The sequence below is a fragment of the Dromaius novaehollandiae genome, chromosome 3 (genome assembly GCF_036370855.1).
Source record: "Dromaius novaehollandiae isolate bDroNov1 chromosome 3, bDroNov1.hap1, whole genome shotgun sequence".
NCBI classification, from domain to species: domain Eukaryota; kingdom Metazoa; phylum Chordata; class Aves; order Casuariiformes; family Dromaiidae; genus Dromaius; species Dromaius novaehollandiae.
In genome coordinates this window covers 82,457,675-82,478,465 of record NC_088100.1, presented here as the reverse complement: position 1 = coordinate 82,478,465, position 20,791 = coordinate 82,457,675, and the positions used below count along the sequence as shown (strand labels likewise).

Genomic DNA, 20,791 nt, shown 5'->3' with positions numbered 1-20,791 from the left:
CAGATGGTTAGCCTGATTAATACAACTCCAGATTTATGCAAATGTTGTATAAATGTCACACGCATTATGGATTGTCATTAGTCCAGTAATCATTTTATATTGGAGTCGAACAGTTGTACAATTATGGTTAAAATAAGAAAAATGATAGTTTGATCTTTTCTGCAAGTGCTAGTGCACTGTCCATTGAAGAACTGTACACAGATACCTGAGTTTTGAGAGCTAAACTCTGTATCTGGTGATACTCATCATCACAGAAATCCACAAAATGCTAAGTTTTGTTGTAGATATAATAAAGAGCTCTGATAAAGATAGATATTGTTGAGAATGAAACAAGAAACTAAAAGCAAATTTTTTAGTTGAAGGAAATTTTTACCTGGTTGTGGATTAATTAGCAATACTATTTTTTGTTCTTATTTTATAGGGTGATTAAAGGAAAAAGTAATGTTTGAAGCTTTGTTTAGGTTCACTTTATTGGGGTTTGCGGTTTAATGTAAATAGCACTGTTGTTCCACAGAAGTATCATTTTACATCAAACTCTGATAAAACGCAGTAAATAAACCTTCCTCAACATATAAACACCAAACAGTTGAGCTGTTTATTGTTAAATATTTACTGTAAAGCATTAGAAACGTTTAAGAACTGGTTTTTCTAGTTTCTATTGCAACAGATGCCCTCACAGGATCAATCGCCTCCTCTTTTCAGTTCTCACTTCCTTTGCACTCACCTTGTTAAAGCAGGAAGAGCTTAACTTAAGCTGTAGTCTATTATCAGAATAAACCTTAATTGTGTTTTGAAAATACTGGCTTTTCTCCCTTCCCTCAATTTGACAGGTCAAGGAAGCAGCTGACATGCTACACATCCAGCAAGCTATTGCATAAAGCTGACTGATGCCAAATGAAGTTACTATTTTACCAGCCTATCTTTGTAGGATAACATTGCTTAAATTTGCCACCATTGCTGCCACAATTTCCATTTCCCTGATGCAGCCATCGAGCAGGCAGGATTCCAAACAGCCATTGGTATTTCAAATACTCTGGGTTGGAAAAGATGTTGAATATCATAATTCCGTACAGAATACCAGCTTTCAACAAGCGAGGAGCTAGTGTTATGAAGGAGTAGTTTTGCATCACTATTTGTTTAAAATGCATGTGGGTCTCCAGTCTTTATGTGCTTCCCTTTGATAATAAATGTAGGAAGCCTTAGTCAGAAAACAAAAAAACCCAACAAACTCAAGCCGTTACGTAAGCAACTTGCACTTTTTTAGGGAGACACTCAGGACAGCTTAGGTAGATCAATTATGATGTGAAATTAGAGAACCTGTGTGGATACTCTGGTATTAGTTTGATGTTATGGAAAGTACTGTTTCAGCAGGCTGAGGTCAGTTTACTTCTGAAGGAGTGCACCTGCCTAGGAGTTTTAACAAAATTTGGTGTGTGTGTATTGAATTGTTGACTTTTCCTAATAGGTTCGCTGGTGACAAATTTTCATAGATATTTAGATCAGAAGTTCTCTGGAACAACTTTTATTTTCGTTGGCAGGGTGATTTATAGTTGGCAGTAGAATATTTGAGATGAAGTGGCTACAGATGGTTATCCACTGCAGTGACTTCAGTGGTGTAAACCTCTAGTATATACAGATATCTGCACCAGTTTAGCTTGTCTTCGCTCAAGAACAAAGTATATAGTTCCAGGGCACAGCAGCTTTTATAACAGCTTTTGACAGCTTACAGCAGGGAGACCTAGAATTCAGGAAAGGACTTTGTCTTTTGGTTGAGAAAAATTGTTTTGTGACTCTTTCTGCTGTAGAGAATTGAACTTTAGTGAAGTTGTCCTCAGTTGACAGTTCAGCTGTCTATATTTGAAACACAGTGTGCCTTACCTGTCCCAGCAATCTTCATGAAGGGCAAAGCTAAAACTTGCTGTTTTAATGGCAAGTTCCAAAGATAGGATCTACCCACTGCCTTTCTTGCTCAAGCATACATTGCCCATAGTTAAATATCTGATCATTTAAAATAGAGGTGGGTTTGAGGGAGGTATTATATGAAGTAGTATACTAATAATATACTGACTGAGTTCAAATGGATCTGAAAAGAACTGGTTTAACTAGGAAAGTACTCAGATTTTGATCACCATCACTTGAATTCCAGCAGTTTATTGCTTGGATCAAATTTCCTCGGTTTTAATTATTGTTCTTCAATTGATTAATCTTAACCAGGATTTAGCAAGTGCCAACTTGCCCTTGAGTGTTGCATTTTCCTTCTTATAACAGAAAGAAATAGAAACTTTTGAAAAAAAAGCCTGATGTTATTTTAAAGTTATTTATTTTTAAATTTATATTTTAAAAAATGTTAGTCGTACTCATATGTTCTATATTCAACTCAGCCAGAGGAAGAAGGCAACAGACTAGGAAAAAAAGAAAGTACAAGAACAACTTCTAACCGAAGTTTGAGTGTAAAAGAATATATATTAATGATTGTTAAAGTATGTCCCCAGAATGTAATTAAAAATCCTACTAAAGGAACCAGTTCTTAAATGAAATGTAATGTTTAGTGCATCAAGATATGGATGAGGTATTAAGTATATAGGTAAAGGAATATAGAATTATCATCATAACTTCACCTTTCTTCTTGCTTTCTAGAAGTGAACAATGTGAGCCACTTGCCCACACATTTTATGTATGGTAAAGGCTATTCATCCTTTTAACAGCATTTGAACCCTCAAAACTCCATAGAGTAATCAGTGGAGGGGTTGTGCTTTACCTGTAGTATGTTCCTGAAAATAGCTTATGCTGCTTTCCAAGTGTATAGGATAGAGTATGCACTTCTGCCACAAAATCAGTTGTGAATCTATGAAGTCAGAGAACTAAGAAATATTTCTTTAAAATATAAAAGTATGTTTACATTCTGAAAATGTTTTTAAGAAGTATTTTATTAGACATAATTGGAACTGGAGATTTGCGTTTCATATTCAAGATACATATATTTTTTTCCTGTAAGTAAGAGCTCTTCAGCAAGTTACACAGTCTGTGGGTCCAGATTTGCAAACTGCTCCCTGTGGGCAAACACTTTCCCTCTTGCAAAGCCTCTTTCTGAGATCAATGAACGTGAACACAAAGATCCAGCCACATGGTCCACAAGCTAAAGCTGTGTGTTTGTAGAGCAGAAAAAGATGTGGTATGAGATAACCCATGATGATGGCTCTTCTAGCAAAGGTATTTCTCAAATTGCCCTCGAAAATGTTTCACAATAGCGGTGTGGGTATTGTAACAATACTTTCTCAGGTATGGTTACTCAGTTCAATTCAGACCTTCTAAGCACAATATCAGCAACCTCCCTTGCAATGATGATAGAGGACTGGGAACTTCTGAGTTCTCTGCTCGGTCTTCAGTTAATGTTGTCAATTAGGAAAAGTAATCTTTCAAAACTCTGAGAGGGTGGGAAGCTGCTGTTGGTGGGAGCAGCAGCAGGAGCACAGTACCAGCAGCTGGTGCAGGAGGAACAGTTCTCACTCATTCCCTCGCTCTCTTGCACAAATGTCATCAGCTGGTGGTAGGAGTAGCAGCAGCAGGATCACAGGAGTGTATCTCACATGATTCGTTGGGTCCCAAATTTATAAAAATAGTAAAATGAACAGACACAATTTCCAACAAGGAGTAATCTCTAGGGTGTAATGCCCTGGAAGGCAAAAACCTTCTTTTCCTTTGGAATTTTCCACTTATCCTCATCGTGACGTCTTTGCGTTGCAGACACCAAGCAGTTGTGAGCATTCCCATGGCAAAGCAAGTCTGTGGTTTGCCATGTGCACTGGCTCATTGTTACAGACTCACTGTGCTTTCATTTTCTTTGTTTACCATTGCCAGACATGGAAAATAGAAACTACTCTTTAGCGAATGTATTTCCTGTCTTATTAAAATAAAGAAATCACTGTTGATAGCTCTTGCCTCACTCTTGCCAATATTGATTTCCATTAAAAAAACAGCAAGCCTCCCACCCCATTACTTTGGTGTTCAATGAAAGTTTGGATTGATATTCCTAAAAAATGAAGCCTTCTAGCTGTAAAACATTCTTTTGCCTTTCAAACCAGTATGTCTCAGCCATAGTTGAAAGAGTAACGCTAGAGTTATGCTGGTAGCTCAATCTTCATGTCACTTAGTCAGCAGTAGGAATTAGAGTCAATAGTGAAGGTCCTACAGTGATCTCCAGCTTGAACAGTGTTCAGACTGTGACCTCAAGGTTGTCTTGTGTATTTTCCTACTTTGTGCATCACCATTAAAAGCAGAATTTTTCAAATTTTCATTTAGACTCTTGTTCTGCAAATATGCATGCATTTGTTTTGCACTAATTCAAGTAACACCATTGAAAGAAATTGGATTAATCACATGTTTGTGTTGGGTGTATGCATAGAGTTTTCAGAACAGAACTCTGTATTTTAAAGATTTGTGTCCCAGATGGCATCCAGCATCCACATCTAGTATTAGTAATCTGTTCTAACAGCTGTTTTACATCATCCGTACCAGTGGGATTAAACAAAAAAAAACAGTAACAGTATATTTTTATCAATACATGACAGAAAGGTGCAATTCAATAGTCATACCAAACAGAGTAGTTAAATCAGAAGGTGGTAGAATGCTTGCTGCAGATGACAGTGTTTACTGTTTTGTTTTCAGCAGCTTAAAATAAATGCTTTGATTATTCCTTGTGAAAGTTTATTTTCAACAATGACATTTTTTAACACTATCAGTACAAACTGATAATTCAGTGAGAGGCAATACTAATTTGTACTTCAGGGAATTTCAGTCTTTTTTTGGACTGATCTGTAAGAGAATATTGGTAGTACGGGTTGTGTTGATACAAATTTTGTCAAGCTTGCTTTAGCTGGTTGGTATGCGACTGTCACTCTTGGGCTTTACTGCTGATTTTAATTCAGTATTTCTGTTTTGCTTATAGCTTAAGAGCAAAACTTTAGCCTGATTTAGTACTTGTCAGAGTGCAAGAAAGTATTTTATTGAAGTTACTTAAAGTTCAATTTCTTGTTGATTGCAAAGGAGACCAGGATGCATAAATTCTGAAAGAATTCCCTAGCTGAATTAGATTTACAAAAAAGAGAGTTCTGAATATTCCTGTCAATTCTTACTCTTTGTACTTCCTCCCATAAAGCCTTACTCTTAGATCACAAAGCAAGCAGATTCCATTTTAAAGCTTGCAATGACATGAGCAAGTTTTCTTATCTGGTTGTGAGATGTGATCAGAAGCCATCTAGTTAATGCAATGTAAGAATCTATTATCTCTTGGCTGCAACATAATAACTGGTTGTGTGCACCCTTACAGTCTCCCTGGTACAAATAATACTGCTTCATGTAAACTGCATTCCTTGGTTAAGTACCTTTCAGCATCATTCAGTGGCAGTTTGAAAAAACCTGCTTTACTTGCCAGAGCACTAGATTTTTGAATGTGTGTGTAGTTACCAGCCTCAGCTGGCAAAATGATAACTTGCATCCAAAGGAAGCTGTAGCTTCCTAAAACTTATAACGTGATCCCATACTGCAAATATTTTTATTTTAAATGGTGGGGAGGCAAGAAGGCTTCCCCTTTCTCAGGTATGAAGTGTCACAGCCGGTGAAGGATGGGCCTTTCATTTTTCAAGTAACCTCTCAAATTAGCTGGAGTTGTAGCATTTATCCGGATGTTTACGGTTGTCTCAGCTGTCTGTGTTGGGTGAGTATCAGGTACTGAGCGTCGTTTTGGTTCAGTGACCTGGTGGTCAGCTCAGTGCCTCTCCAGGAGTCACTAGAGGTAGAAGTTCTTCCAACAGGGCTCTGGACTGCTCTCCCTGGTATCTTCTGCCAGCAGCAGCATCTCTAGGTCCTCTTTTGCCTTCGCACTGCAGAAAAAAATGCCAGTAGATGTACACCTCATTCCTTCAAGTGGGTTTGACAGAACCCTACTGCCCCTTGTCTGTTGTTAGGGGAACCCTATCACAGGAACTAGTTTTATATAATCAGATTATGCAACAGACTGCAGCTTATTTTATAATAAAAAAGAAAATGGAAGTCCTTGACCATAGGGTTCTAGCTGTATTCTCTTCCATATGATTTACTGTGTTTGGATGTTTCATAAGAAGTTTCCTAGCTCCGTGTTGCTAGTAAAGGTTTTTTGGTTTTGTTATGTGTAGCTTTGGGAAAAAAGAAGTTCTGATCCATTAGTACATTTCATGTTGTATGCTATTACCTGTCATTCTTTAAATACAGCAATGATGCTGTATGTGCATACTGGTAAGGTTTTCTGGGGGAACCTTTCAGCATGTAAGATGTTATTATCATTACTAATAATGGACCAACCTTTTCTATTGCACTTCATATAAATAATTCATGGCTCTCCAGGAGGCAGGGCTAAAGCAAATTTGAGCCACCTTTTTACCCTTTCTGTTCTGGACTATTTTGGATGCTATTCCATTCCTGGTATAACTTACACTGTAAGCAAAACTGTACAGCAGCTGCCATAGATTACTGTACTGACGGCAGTGCTGTTATGAGTTCCTTCTGGTCCTGACAGACTGCAGCAATACAGACTGTGTTGTGGAAGAGGCATTCCCCCGTGAGGAGCTTTGTACTGTTTACACTTACTTACAGAGTTTTCCCCTTATTGGATTTAAGGCTTTTATAGTTGGGCATACTCTACCACAGCAGGATTTTAAAATCACCCATCAAGTTTATTTTGGCTGTGAGTTTTAATTGCCTTGTCGAGTTTCTCATTTTGTATTTTCTGGATGTTGTCATACCATTCCAGTATTTCTTCTGAAGAAATCCATGTTGAAGAGAAATAATTTGGCCTTTAGATTGCAGTCAGAGGAAATTTTAGAGTGTTTAAAATATTTTTGAACCCTGGGCACAATGAACTTTGTTCTGTCAGATCTTATAATTTACATGATCTCTAATTGCTGTCACATTTCCCAGTTGATGAAACTGTGGAAGGTCAATGGATAATTTTATATACATCACTTTATACTCCCAGTTAATGTTTTACATTCCACTAGCGAATTCCTTGTGGTGAACTGTTAACATTTGAGAAATACTACAGAGAATAGATTTTCCTTCTCTTTGAGTTTTCATTTTGAATGTATCTGTCTTAAAAATTTGATGGTGGTGCTATATTTTTAAAAACAAACTTCTGCTTCCTTTATTTTGATGAATAAAACTTAATACAGAATCCACTGATGAGTTCTACAAAGCCCTTTAGTGCTATGGAGTAGAGGACATCTATACAAGATGCCCCATGAGCCTCATTCTAACAGTTTTGGGTCTGTTTAGCATTTGTTCTGCTGTTCTCATGATTCTGTGACTTGGTAAGGTCACTTACATTCCTTGATTTGTGATGTGTTATTTCTTTTTTTTATGTTGACAGCTTGCACAAGTCGACTCCAGAGCTGTGCATCTTGGCACTGTCTTTATTCGTGGCCTTACAACTTTGCTCATGGCCAATAGTGCCTGTGGCTTTCCATTCAGAATGGATGATTTGATGCCATGGAAAATGTTTGATGGGAAACTTTTTCAAGAAAAATATCAGCAGTCACACCGAGGGTGCTCTTTGGAGGAGCTTTTGGAAGGCAGTGTGAGTAATCACATCCCTCTGGATAGTTTTGTATTCTTGGAAAAATGTACCTGTCCATTACAGACTTTGTTTCATTTTAAGATTCTTGTTTACACTGGTCCCCTTCCTTTCTATTTTTCCTCTCCTTCTTATTCCTATTTCATCTTTCCTGCCAAAAAACACAAGAAAATAGATATATTGAGGCTATGAAGAAAGTTAAATTTTTACTTTTATTTTGGTTTTCACTACTCTGAAAATTATAGTACAAGGAAGCACCAAACTGGTTGTCCATTTCAAAAAATGAAAGTGACTGTAAGAGTTTTCTAATATTAAGATATTAATGAAATACTTTGCTATAAGATTTTTAGACAAAATCTTAAGAATTTCTTTAGATAAACATACTGGGTGAAAATTTTAAAGTGCTTAAGAGTGACATCTTTAAAGGTATTAAGGAACCTAAAGTTTGAGATAGTTGAATTCCAAGAGGAACTGGAAATCAGAGTAAAGTATCTATCTAGGTATATTTTACAATCTCACTGAGTACTTTCCCATGTCTGTAAGTACTTATTTGACTCTAAATTTTCAGAAGTTGGTGATTTGTACAGTTTGTGTCCTATATTACTTAAATCAATATGACTTAAAGTATGTCTGCACAGGCAAGGGCAGACAGATATCAGAGCCAGGTCTGGCCTGGATGCCAGGTAGCTGCATTAGGGTAGCATCATGTCCAGGCTCAGAGGCAGGGCGCAAAGTCTGGATTAATGTACTGGTGAAGCCTCTGGACCAGACCTGGCTTATGCCCCACCAGCACAGAAAGTGCAGACAGGAGCTTGCATAGTGCTGTACTCATCTGTGTAGAAAGCGCATGAGACATTAGATTCATATATTTCTTGAAGGTGGAACTGAAAATCCTGCACCATTTAATTATTGAAAATTTTACCTTAGAAATGTTTTAACTTGTTACACATATCACCTCCAGTTCAAATAAAATGATTACAGAGAAAAATGTTTTTGTTTTTGAATGATTTTGATGTCATGCATTTAATGTCAGTCTTTGTATAATTAGTTTCCTTTTCTGATTTTGTGTCCAATTAGATTCCATTCTGAATCAGAGTGATGAGGGGAACGCACGGGGGTGGGTGGAACGTATGTGTTTTCAGCATGGAGGAGGAGGCTAATCCTTTCCATATTGAATCAATCACATGATTAGGACCATAACTTCTACCCAAAGCCTGTAGTTCCCACTGATCATTCTGTTGATTTCACTAGATTTTTGGACTGGGCCATTGGTTCATCCAGTTTTTCATGTAGGACTTCTGGAGAACGATAGAGAGTGTAAAGAGTAAGTGAAAAAATAGAAAACTACACAGGTCTATGTGGAACTGCTACTTCTTTTCCATTTGGGCAGAATTCAGGTAGAGTGAATAATCTTTAAAATATGTATCTAAATCAGAATAAAATTGATATCAGCTGAGAGGTGTTCTTAAATGTTAGCTAGCATTTTTTAGCTAACTGAAAATCCTGAAATGATCAGGTTAAAGGTATATTTTAACATGTCTTAGAAGGGAGATGAAGGAAGATGCTTAGATCCCTAGAACACAGCTGAAGATTTACTTGATCAGCTAACATATCTAAGTTAGGGTTTTAAGAAGCCTGATATTCCAGTCTAAACAAACCCAAGACAAACTGTTCTGCTGTGGAAAAAATACTCAGTCTAGTCCTGTGAATTTTTAGAGTGCTTTGAGTATTTTTTCTTTTTTAGTTATGGTTTTATGGTACATATATGGCAGAGATAGCTCCCAGACTAATAAACAGCTTTCCAGCTTATCGGTTTGAAAGGCAAGAATCTGTTTTTGGGAAAATTGCGAAGAGATGCCAGTTTAGCTGGGGACCCTGGCAAAGCAACAAGCATATGCAATTCGTTGTTCCTGCTATTATAAGTTCAACTTTAATAAATACAATTGGTACTTAGTTCCTGGCAGAGCTTAATGTAGTGCTGGAAGCCAAGATCTTTCAGCACTTGTTTGTTAACAATCTACCCTTGAGCATCATAAATCTAATCTGTTGATAGCTACAGTATTGTATTCAGAAAAAAGTTATTGTGCATGGGATGTTTTGTTATTGAAAAGTAGTAGGAAAAAGTTACTCCTTTTGCTGTTTCTCACTGCCTCCTAAGGTCTCTCCTCTATGTGTATAAGATCTGGACAGTTATATTATTTCAGTGAGTTCAGGAGATCCCACAATCAGTATTGTTTTGATTATGATGGGTTTAAATACAGTGAATAGCTTTATGAAAAGTACAGTAGAGATAGAGTCTTGGTTACATATTTGCATGTATGTCGTCAATTTTTGAACACTTTAGGGTTTGTTTCACACAGATCCCTGTACCAAAAGGAAAAAATGTATGAATTACATGCAGTTGATGTATTTGTCGGCAAGTTTTTGTGTAACTCAGCTCTATGTAGCCCTAGCAGTTGCTAAAGATTAAAAAAAAAAAAAAAAAAAAAGGAAGGCCTCTGATAAGAATCAAAAATAGAGGTATCTCGCCTTTTTTTTTAATATATTAAGCTCATATTACGCTAGTTCTCTGTTTTCCATAAGAGTAATCATATTAGTTTGTTTATCCAAACAGAAAATTGGATATAATAATCTCATAAGGCAGTGAGGCAATGATATTATCACTTAATTAGCTTTTTATTGTGCTTCTCAGTAATGGGGTATGTTCATGATCCATTTTTTAAATTAAAAACAAATTACTTAATGGGCTAAGCATAGGCGATATGTTTTATCCTTTTTTGATAATGCCTTTCATCCAACCTTCATAAACACATTCTGAATTTATTCTCTCAAGAATATAATGAAAGGATTTTCCCATTAGTGTTTGTGGGAGTTTGTCACAGACTATACTCAGTTTGTGTGAAAAAAAGATTGTCCATGGGTTGTGCATAGAGTTCTGTCTCTAAGGAAGTTTATTAAGCCAAAAAATGTACTAGGAAAGTTTAATGAACGTTTCAGGGATTCAGACTCTACCTCTATTTAAGAAACCTCTCTATTTGCTGCAGTCTTGCCATCTATTGGTCTTTTACCTTATCATTCCCCTCTCTGCCAAATCTTGCTTATAAAAAGGTATTATCATCCTGGTAAAAGTCAGTTCAGCTTTATGAAAATCACATACTATGGCATTGCTCAAAAAATCCCTTTTTACTAATTCTTTTCAATGTGGACTACTGCCCAAATGCTCAATACAAATCAGTAAACAAAGAAAAAGTTTCAAGATCTGACAGTTCTTCAAAGCTTCCTGAAATTAGTGGAAGTTGAGAATGTATCACATCTCTTAATATTGGGTCTTTAAATAGCTTCAGCTTGTCATTTTCACAGTAGAACTTTTCATCACATGAGGAACATTTTTATTTAATGCTTCTGTCTTTAGACTAGGTTATGCTTTATCAGTCAACAAATATCTGGAATTATGGCTGATGTATTACTATTGTGTGTTAAGGTTCGTTTATGATGTATGAGATTAAGATACTTTGAATTTCGTTGATGCTTTTTCCATCAGTTCATCACTCCTTGTCTGGAGGCTTTAACCATCTCTGCCTGAGGTATTGCTGAAAAAAGTCTAGTTAGGTGTATCTGCAGGTGCAAGGTGATATAATAGGGAAGCAAGTGATTTATGGATGTGAGCAGAGCAGAAAAGCCAGCTTCACTGAGAGAGAGAAACACAAAATACATTCCCTCCGCACATCTATCCACTCCTTCAAGAATCTTCTTTTGATATGAAATGTTTTAACTTTGTTTCCTGAAAAATGCAAACCAGGAGATCTAGCACTTGTAAGGATATATGAGTCTGGGCTAAGAAAATTCATTTAATTGTTGTAAATGTGATTGATTTGTGCTACACCTGAAGAGAGAAAGGCAGAACAGTCATTGATTCTAACCTTACTATCCATAGGAATCATTGTATACACCCTTCCAGAATGTGAAGTCATTCATTTGCAAGGCTTGCATGGTGAAGAACAGAACAATCCAGAGCAGACAGAGAGGGAATGGAATTATCACAGGTTGGCATCATGTTAATTTTCCTCAGTAAAGCCAGTATATTGATGAGTTCAATTATCCTTCAACAGCAGCAGAATTTCCCCAGGCTGCTTGTCAAGTTGAGTAAATCAAAAGATTTTTCTCCAAGAAACAGAAGGAGAGACCTAAGAAAATATTTTTTGTTTTTTAGGCATTTTTATGAATTTGATTACCCGAATTTGGATAAAATAATATTTTCATCTAGCTACATAGCTACTGAGTTGCATGCAATAAATAAAATATTGCCCACTGACAGAAACATTGCTGTTTTTTATTTAGTGACTATTATTTTTATAGCAGACTCAGACGTATAGATGACTCGGAGTGTTTTTCTTCCTTTCCCTCAGGGGAGCCATTTTAGCCATGATAGTTTAAGGCCTGAGTGAGGCACTGAAGAGAGACTATTCTTTATAGGACTGACTGATATAGTCGAAAATACAGGCAAGCTTTTGAGCAACACAGAAAAGGGCATTTTGCCTAAGACCTTGCTCATTTTTTCCAACTATACCAGTTGGTTTACTAAAGATACTAGTTTTCCCACCAGGCCTGCCTGACTTTGGGGGAAGAAACATCTAAAAGGTTTTCAGCATCATTCACAGATCAGCCTGAATGTTGAGGCTTTTGTGGTTTCAAAGTAATTCACACCACATCTCAGTTCAAAGGCTGTAAATTGGTGTCATTTTAATTACAAAAATAGATTTTAAAATACTATCATTACTATTTTAAAAGTTTTTACTACTTCCTGCCTGTTTATTATTGAAATATAGATAAGAAAATGTGGGCGTAGTCTGCTAGACTTTCTTTATGAAGCGAAAGTTTAATTATGCCCTCAGCTTTTGATCATATTTGCAGAGAACTGTAAGAAGAACCTTTAGCTCCCTTTTTAAACTTGAGTGTTGTTTGTTTTTATGTAAAAGGAGAGAAGGTTTTTTGATAACTTTTAAAGGAAAGACTATTGGATAGCCTGTCTGTGGGTCTTTTTATTTGTTTATGTTGTTGTTCTATAGTTTCATTCTCTACCATTAGCAGACCTCTGGTTCTGCATTCATTAATTACAGATCTGTGCACAACAGGATCACCTAACACTACAAATTTGATCTGGTTTAGGCATGAGCAGAGGATTACATTATGGTTGAATTAGCTGAATGTCACATGATAGAGTGTTTGCACGGATTTTAGGTTTATTACCTGCTTAATACCTGATCTGGTATAAAGTCTTCTAGGATGAAAATTACCCATTCAGAATTCTTTGAGCAAATTACAACAGACTGATTTTCTGCTGGTTCAGTGCTGTGCATCATGTGGCAGCAAGACTTCTGATATGGTACTAGGCCATACAGGTGATGAACATCCTGAGCTAAAAGTACCTGATGGTGATTTATGGTACCAAACCTTGTTAGCATCTGCTATTGCTTTAGAGCCATACTTAACCTTTTTCATTATGATTTGTGGCTCCAATTTGGACAGAGATTTCTGTTTCTTTTAAATGACTGCAATCTCCAAATCTGTGTTACAAAATTTCAATCTGGTTTCTAAATATGCTTGTTAACAGCTTGTAATTGTGATGAGCATAGGTGGAAATGAGCACAAGAACCATACTTATTAGGCTAATTTTTGGAAAAGTCATAATTTCACGTAAGTATATTGGCATAAATCTAAGAAATTATCTTTCCCAAAGAAGAACATTCCCTCTCTCTTTTTCTTCATTTAATCTTATACACAGTCAGAGTCAGTTAGTAAATACTGTTTTTCAGGAACACGACAAAGAGAACTCAATCCCAGGTTCCAGCAAACACGCAGAACTTCTTTTGTTCCTCCATATCATTATCAGATGGGGGTGTTTCCACGGAGAGGCCCTCAACCACAAGGTAAAAAAAAAAAAAAGGGGGGGGGGGGAGAGAGAATATGCATGTGTGTATATTTGGAATTGTCTCTATCAGCACTACAACAACTCTGTTTCTTTATGCAGTTTGCATTTGTATGCATGAGATTATCCTGTGGCCATAGCAGTCAGTAGCAAAACTTGTTTGTGTCAGTTCCAGTTGTGTACTAAAATGAATTGTCACAGCTGCAGAGAAATGTCTGTCTGAAATCTTTAGTTGCAAACCTTAACTCATATTTCAAAAAAACACTTAAGCATGTGAATAAAGGTAAACATATTTTAAGTGGTTTTCTACATCAGGGTCTCAGCTTCCAGATCCTTGCCTAAGTAATACAAATGCAAGTTCTCTTCTGTCTTGACAGAAGTTAAGATTAAGTCATTCACCAACCTCACCTCTTGAACAGAATAGACATTTGTGGAACATCACTGTGGATAACACTGTTGAGGTGACACTAATTTAACTTTATTTCCTCCTCATTATGAGGTAAAGCATATGCACATAGAAAAAAGAAAATAAGCAAAAGAGAAGAGAAGCATTTAAGGCAGTTATTTTCTTAAGTCTGCAGAGCCTAAATTTCTTTTGTTTCCAGGTTAGATTTTGAAAGAAGATTGATGATATGATTGGGGAAGAGTGTTAATAAATAAATACAGTATAATTTTGAATGTGTTTTAGCTTCCATTGTTACGTGCTTGAGAATGAGATGGCTGGCATTTAATTCACAGATAAGATTGTTTGATGGCCTGTGTAGCTAAAGCTAAAACATAGAGTGTTAATGCTGACCGAGTACAGAACCAAAACTGATCATTGTTCGTGTGGCTGTCTCAAGTAGCCCGCTCTTCAGGGATCACTTTTGTAGGCTCTCTGATCACCTCCAGGGATCTTACGACAAGATGTATTTCACAAAGTATGTTCCACAGTAACTGTGCTGAATCATGTTATAAACGTGATTCGGTAACATTATTAAAACAGAGCTTTGCTTTTTCTACACAGGCAAAATCAAGCCCTATTATACCACTCTCGGGAGACTCTTAGAACATGATCCCATAAATTCAATTAAATTGCTTCTGTTACAAGTAAAATACATTTACTAGAAAAATGTGTCTACCCGTACCGAAGAGTTCTGCAATGTTTTAGAGCTCCCCTTAAACTGATCTGCCAAGATGATTTATTTTGATGGAGTTTCTTTTTGTAAGTTTGCTAATATTAACACAACTGTTTAGTTTGCCTCATTTGTAGCTGCTGTCTCAGCTATATATGTCTCATGGAAGAGAGAAAAAAGGAACAAAAAGTAGTGATTTTGTGTTCCATGATAGCTTATGACATAAAACTTCCTGGTAATATTACTGATATCCAGCTATCCCGTACTTTATCTTCCTGTGGTATAGTTTCTGCTCTGGAAAGCGTTGTGTATTATATATAAATCATTAGATAAAATGCATTACAGATTAATGGAACAACAACCATGGGACAAGAAAGTACAAGAAAGTACCTAATGATTAGGCAGCCTTTGCTTTCTCTTGTCAATTAATTTTTAAGGATTCCACGACAGCAGCTCAACTTCAGCTTTGGAGGAAAGAATGCATCCACCCAGAAAGCATAAACTTAAGCACTGATACTTCTCTGAAATGAGAGTTTGAATCCCCTCAGGCAGAACAGGAATTGAACCTAGGCATCCCTCATTTTATGATGAATGCTAACCACTGATTTGTTGTAATTAACATCTCATCCTCTATCTGTGTTTTGAGAGAAGGGAGCTCAGCTGGGTCTCTTTTTAAAGTTTTCTTGGTAGACTTCTTGGCCGTGTGTCACAAATGGAGAGAATGCTTCCATGTAACTCAGAGCAGGACACCTAAACCTCATGGAGAAGTAGAAGTTTTGTCCTCAGTATTTCTTGTTAGTTAATTTAAATGACTTCCCATTTAGCATGATGACTTTTGTGTATCCCATTCTGAGCACCTAACCATTCTGATGCTTATTATACAGTAGGCACCTAATAGGTATCTAATCTAATATCTAGGCATCTAATTTAAAGCTAAGATTAGGCTTCTGTTATTGAGATGTAGAATACCTAAAAACTGGGCATTGCGGCACATGTTCTTTTTCTGGAATACATATAAATGATTTTTTTCTTGTATACTATCATGAATAAGCTCATGTTTTTCTGGTTTAATGTTAATTGAAAATATTTAATTCCTGTCCTACTCCCTCCAGGTAGAGCATATAGATCAGGACATCCAGGCCAGAGGAGAAGATTCGAGCTTCCTCCTCGGTAAAGAATATATCTGTAGGGCTAGCAAACTGAAATGATGGGATAGTTACCATTGAGATCATTTTTGTCTATAACATCCACTTCTCAGGAAGTTTGCCGATTAACTGAGCCACGTATTTAGCCTGTTAATCCCTTGTCATTTTAGGACTATGCTTGTTATGAGACCAAAATCACTAAAACTTAAGGGAACCAGATGAGGTAAAGTATATATATACACAACATTATTTTGTCCCATTGACACTGGAAAGTCCAAAGTATTTTTACCATATCATTAGATAGTCCTCAGTTTGTAGTTTTATACATTTTTGCATGTAGTTTTGTATACTAACAAGAGCTTTTTCACCAGGAATAATGTGGAATAGCCATGCTGAATCACCGATAGTATTAGCAGATGTTATTTTAGGGTTTTCTCTTGTGCTCACTGTTACTGAAACGGATGGAAAAGATAGAAACATTGTATCACTGATGTAACTATCACTTGCCATTGAAACAAAATAACCTTCCTGTAAAGTGCACTGCTTTCTTAAAGGAGCCGAGACTTGCCATTGGTTTTGGCCCTTCTAGTTAAGCAACCTTTTCTACCTCAGTTGAATGTGGTGGGGTGAACCACATCACTGCTGAGGAGAGAATGAGTTCTGCTCATTGAGGCTATGTCTGAGCCTTACCGTGTGTTGCCCCTGCAGTGAATAATATTTATGAGAACAATGCATTTTTTCTGTCTAGAATTCTAATTCAAGCATTCATCTTTAGAATTAGCTTTTAAAAATGAATATATTTTGCTTTGTTTTTCAGTTTCAGTGACAAATGTATATTTCTTCAGTTATAAAATAAATTAATTTGGAACAGAATTAATACAAGCAACACTAAAGAAATACATGGTAACAGAACACACAAAATTTTTAACAGCACCATAAGGTTATATATTTGTAAACTGATACCAAAAAAAGCCCATCCTCAGGACATTACTTGTGTCTTTTTAAGAAACTTTGTTTTAGAAGTTATAACATCTTTCTAAATGTCTTCTGTTTGCATATCCATTCAGTTAAAAATAATCAGAGGGACTTTGCTTAATTGCTGTCTTCAGACAGAAAACTAGGCAGTTATGTAAAAGTCCCCCTTTAAATTGTGAAGTATGTAAATTGTATCCAGGAAAAAAAAATCAAGTGTCAACAACACTGAGGTCACATAGAAGATGGATGACGCACTTAGAACTGTGGTTATCTCCTTACTGGTCTGTATCTCAACAACCTGATTGAAAATTGTCTCCATTTATGTAATCTTCAGCCATTTCATAATTTTCTTAGCTTTCTAGCAATCTTTGGATTGGGTTGGCTCAAGTGGATGTTTACAAAACTGATGTTTTTTTCTCTGTGTGCTTTGGAATCACCCTATCTTTAGTTTTGTACTTGAACATTTTTGCTACCATAAGTTATAGAATAACCTCCCTTCTTCATATGGGAAGTATGAGATGAAAGAAAAAGCATGATGTCTTGTTCCTACTCACAAAAAAAGACTGAGCGGAAGAATGAAGGGATATCCAAAGACAGGGGAAAATGTTAAGATGCAGTTTTTAAATCTGATAAAGTTTGCAGATTTTCATAAAAGCATCTTTAGTTTTTGAGAAAAATAACTATTCAAAGTAGCTCTTAGAAGTTTTCCACCTTTCCTATTTTCAATCTTTAGTAAGAATCAGCAAATTTTTTACTATATTGAGTGACTAACATGTTTTTGACCTGATTCTTGCTTAACAGTCATCAAGTCAGAGACTACAGATTTTAGTTTTATCTTGTCCAAAGTCTCAGTATAGCATTCAGAAAAGAAGTATTTTTCACAAATCATTTAATACCACTACATCCCAAGCTCTGTGAAATACATGAAGATAACTTACCTGGAATTGTGACAGATTTTTATCTTTTGTTTTCATATGTTAACTTTTGTCAGGGTAATAAGAACACTTCTATGAGTTATTTTATATTCCAGTCCTGGAAATCACTTTCGTTGAAGAACTCTCACCAAAATCAGTGGTGTTGCACCATGGCCTTAATGTTTATTATCTTAAAAATCAGCTGTCTTGGATTATTTTTCCTTTTTGTTCTGAATAACACTGATTAGTATCTTGTTCATATAGTTCTTGTGGTCATCGTATTAGATTTTATTGATACAACAACTGTATCTCAGTCTGGTGTTTCTTATTGTGTTACTGACAGATAATTTATTTTTATAAGCATTTGAAAATTAGATCCTTATATGAAAGCTCTGTCATGATCCTTACTGAGAATAGCAGATACTATAGGACTTATGCTTGCATTAAGATTTATAGAATTTTTCCCTGTTTAAGGTTTAAAGTACAAGTGTTGATCTGCAAAACTAATACATAGATCAATAAACCCAGTACGCATCATTATGATAATATAACCATCTGCATAATACAGACCACAGTATCTCACCCTGTATCAGGCCGTAACTTCTGATTAAGGTAGACTCCACCAGAAAAGAGTATCTAGTCATGATATCAAGACTTCAGGTATTTCAAAATTCATCATATTTCTAGCTAAGGATTACAGTCCAGTTACTATAAGTAATATTCTTGTAAGTACCTTATAAGTAGCTTGAATTTGTCTAAATTCAGTATCTATGTATTTTTGTCTCTAAATTTCTTTGATGTATTCAAGGAAATCCAAAATTTAGAGAAAAAGAAATCTGAACAGAAAAATAAACAAAAATTTTCAAATATACTTCCATCTTTTTTTTTTTCTCAAAGAAGAGTTAGGTACTCCATATTTTATAGAACAGTGGTAGCTGCCTGTAGGCTGCATCTTCAGCTGTATAAGGACCATGAAAAAGTGTGGTCCCAGGAATCTTATGCCCACAGGAAAATGTAGGCTCTGAAATGTCCAGTGGTTAGAGCAGATTTTCAGAGATACCTGTAAATCTGAAGATTCACCTTTGAAAACATTCTGGAAATGAGACTAAAAATTTTACCCTAAATACTTGGTACATGTCAAGCGTATTACATTTTCTTTGGCTTCATGAGCAGTTTGAGTACTTTAGCTTTTCACAGGGTTTTTTGTTACTAGAATTATTTCAGTGTTGATGTTTGTGTGTCATATTTGGCTCCTCACAGCTGTTTGTGTTTTAGATGGCCCAGATGACTCTACTCATTACTGAGAGTGGATGAAAATGGATAAGAAAACAAGATATATTTTTATGAAGTACTATATGCTGAAGATCATAAAAACTTCATCAGTATTTCAAGAATGGTGGTGGGAAGGCTCTGATCAGAAACTTATCATAACTTTATTTTCAGTTACATTTTGTTTTGTATCCTTTTTGTTTCCAGCCTATTGCTTACAGAAATAAATGTGTGGAATTTTATGAAAGTTACTACATAATTTAGGTTCTGGATACTATTGTTTTGAGCCCTTTACAAAAGCCTTGTCAACACAGTTATGAAAATCAATCATAAAAGAAGTATGACCAAAAAGTAGAGGGCAATTGTGTGTGTCAAAGAAGACTGCAGAAATGTAATTAATTCGTCTGGTTCTATCACTGAAAGACGGTAAAAAAAAAAAAGTCTCTTCTGATAAGGTCATCCTGTGCTATGAGAGAATGTATGTGCATCCATCCTGTACACAAAAGGATACTTTTCTGTAACATGAAGTGCTTACATTCATTTCAGGGTTAAAAAATGGTTTTTTTCTGTCCTGTGGCTTACTAGTTCCTCCGTTATAAGTCTCAGAAAATGAGAAAAGTGTAGCTAAAACATTCAAGAAATTTTTAGAATTGATTTTTTTGTATACAATATAATATCCGATCAGTTAGGGGCAGTAGAATGCAGTGTCCGCTATTAGAACATCTAGAATTGTCCTCCATATGTCATTTCCTAAAGATTTAAGATTTATGTCAGACCTTAAATCTGTCTTTAATATCAACCTGAAGGCTTCAGCGTGAGCCTCTAACCAGTATAATTTTGAAGGAAATTGTAAATCAAGAGGAAACTAGCAGGCATTTTGAGTGCATTCATTTTTTTTAATGACAATTGTTTGAAGCACAGAAGGTAAATTGTTTTCTCCATTGACATCAGTGGTGAATCATTTGTAGTGGGGCATTGTCAGTAGGGCAATGATTTCACTCTATACTTATAAGATAGTCTTAAGGATATAAATAAATGAGCAGTGTACAGGTGAGGCAGTTGAGTATCTCCTGTGTTAATTTTCATTGGTCTATTACTCATCACACAGTCTTAATCACTGCTTTGGAGATAGGTGTATTTTTAGAATAGACTCAAAAGTAAATCTGTCTTTAGAAGTGTTTAGCTTGAAGAAAATACATGTTATTTTTATGTCCCAAAGAGAAAGTTTAGATCTAATTTTGAAATTTATTTTCAAAATATATAGCTACTATACAACTTAGATTAATCCTCAAGGTATAATGATTACTGATTTAAAATTTGTTGGGTTTAGTCCATTTGTGTTTAGTTAATGTTTCTTGGGTCATGTGCAGGTAACTCCTTCAGGTCAACTGTCAATAGAACTTTTCCTATTTACTATACATGTTGTGTCAATATGAATAGTGTTGTGAGACATACATAACATGATACTATAATTTCCTCTGTCTTTTTTTTTTTTTTTTGCCTATAACCCAATAAAAACATTCTGTCATACTCTGCATATAACAATAGTCCAGCTAAACAAATAAATTGGCAACAGCACAGCATTTCTGATTCTATTAAAAATTTGAATAGACACAACTATTACAGAACACAGTATCTGATTTGCATTCTAGGGATCCTCTGATGATAGGGGCATTCCTGCTTCCTTTTTCCACTGATTTGTCACTGATTGTAATTGTACTACTTATTTTTTCAAGCCCTTTTGGAAAAATGTGGTCTGAGTTTTTTGAAAAGATCTCTAGTTTCAGGAATCTCATTATGTATAATAGTGCATTCAAAAAGAATGTAATTGTGTGCCAAGATCT

The 20,791-nt window shown here is 35.7% G+C and overlaps 1 protein-coding gene across 7 annotated transcripts in view; it reads left to right on the top strand.

The window, feature by feature from the left end:
* The window catches only part of FAM120B (family with sequence similarity 120 member B), a 55,616-nt gene extending 35,124 nt beyond the window's left edge, over positions 1-20,492 (top strand). For 4 of the 7 annotated variants that reach the window (XM_026117217.2, XM_026117227.2, XM_064509274.1 and 1 more), the window contains 6 exons: positions 7,400-7,606; positions 11,538-11,646; positions 13,417-13,530; positions 15,757-15,814; positions 15,960-16,012; positions 18,954-20,492. In XM_026117217.2, the coding sequence (XP_025973002.1) occupies positions 7,400-7,606; positions 11,538-11,646; positions 13,417-13,530; positions 15,757-15,814; positions 15,960-16,011 (540 nt within the window). In that variant the 3' untranslated portion in view covers position 16,012; positions 18,954-20,492. The remainder of the gene's footprint in view (positions 1-7,399; positions 7,607-11,537; positions 11,647-13,416; positions 13,531-15,756; positions 15,815-15,959; positions 16,013-18,953) is intronic. The other 3 variants (XM_026117224.2, XM_026117222.2, XM_026117223.2) reach the window with 3 other exon arrangements.
* The last annotated feature ends 299 nt before the right edge of the window (positions 20,493-20,791 follow it).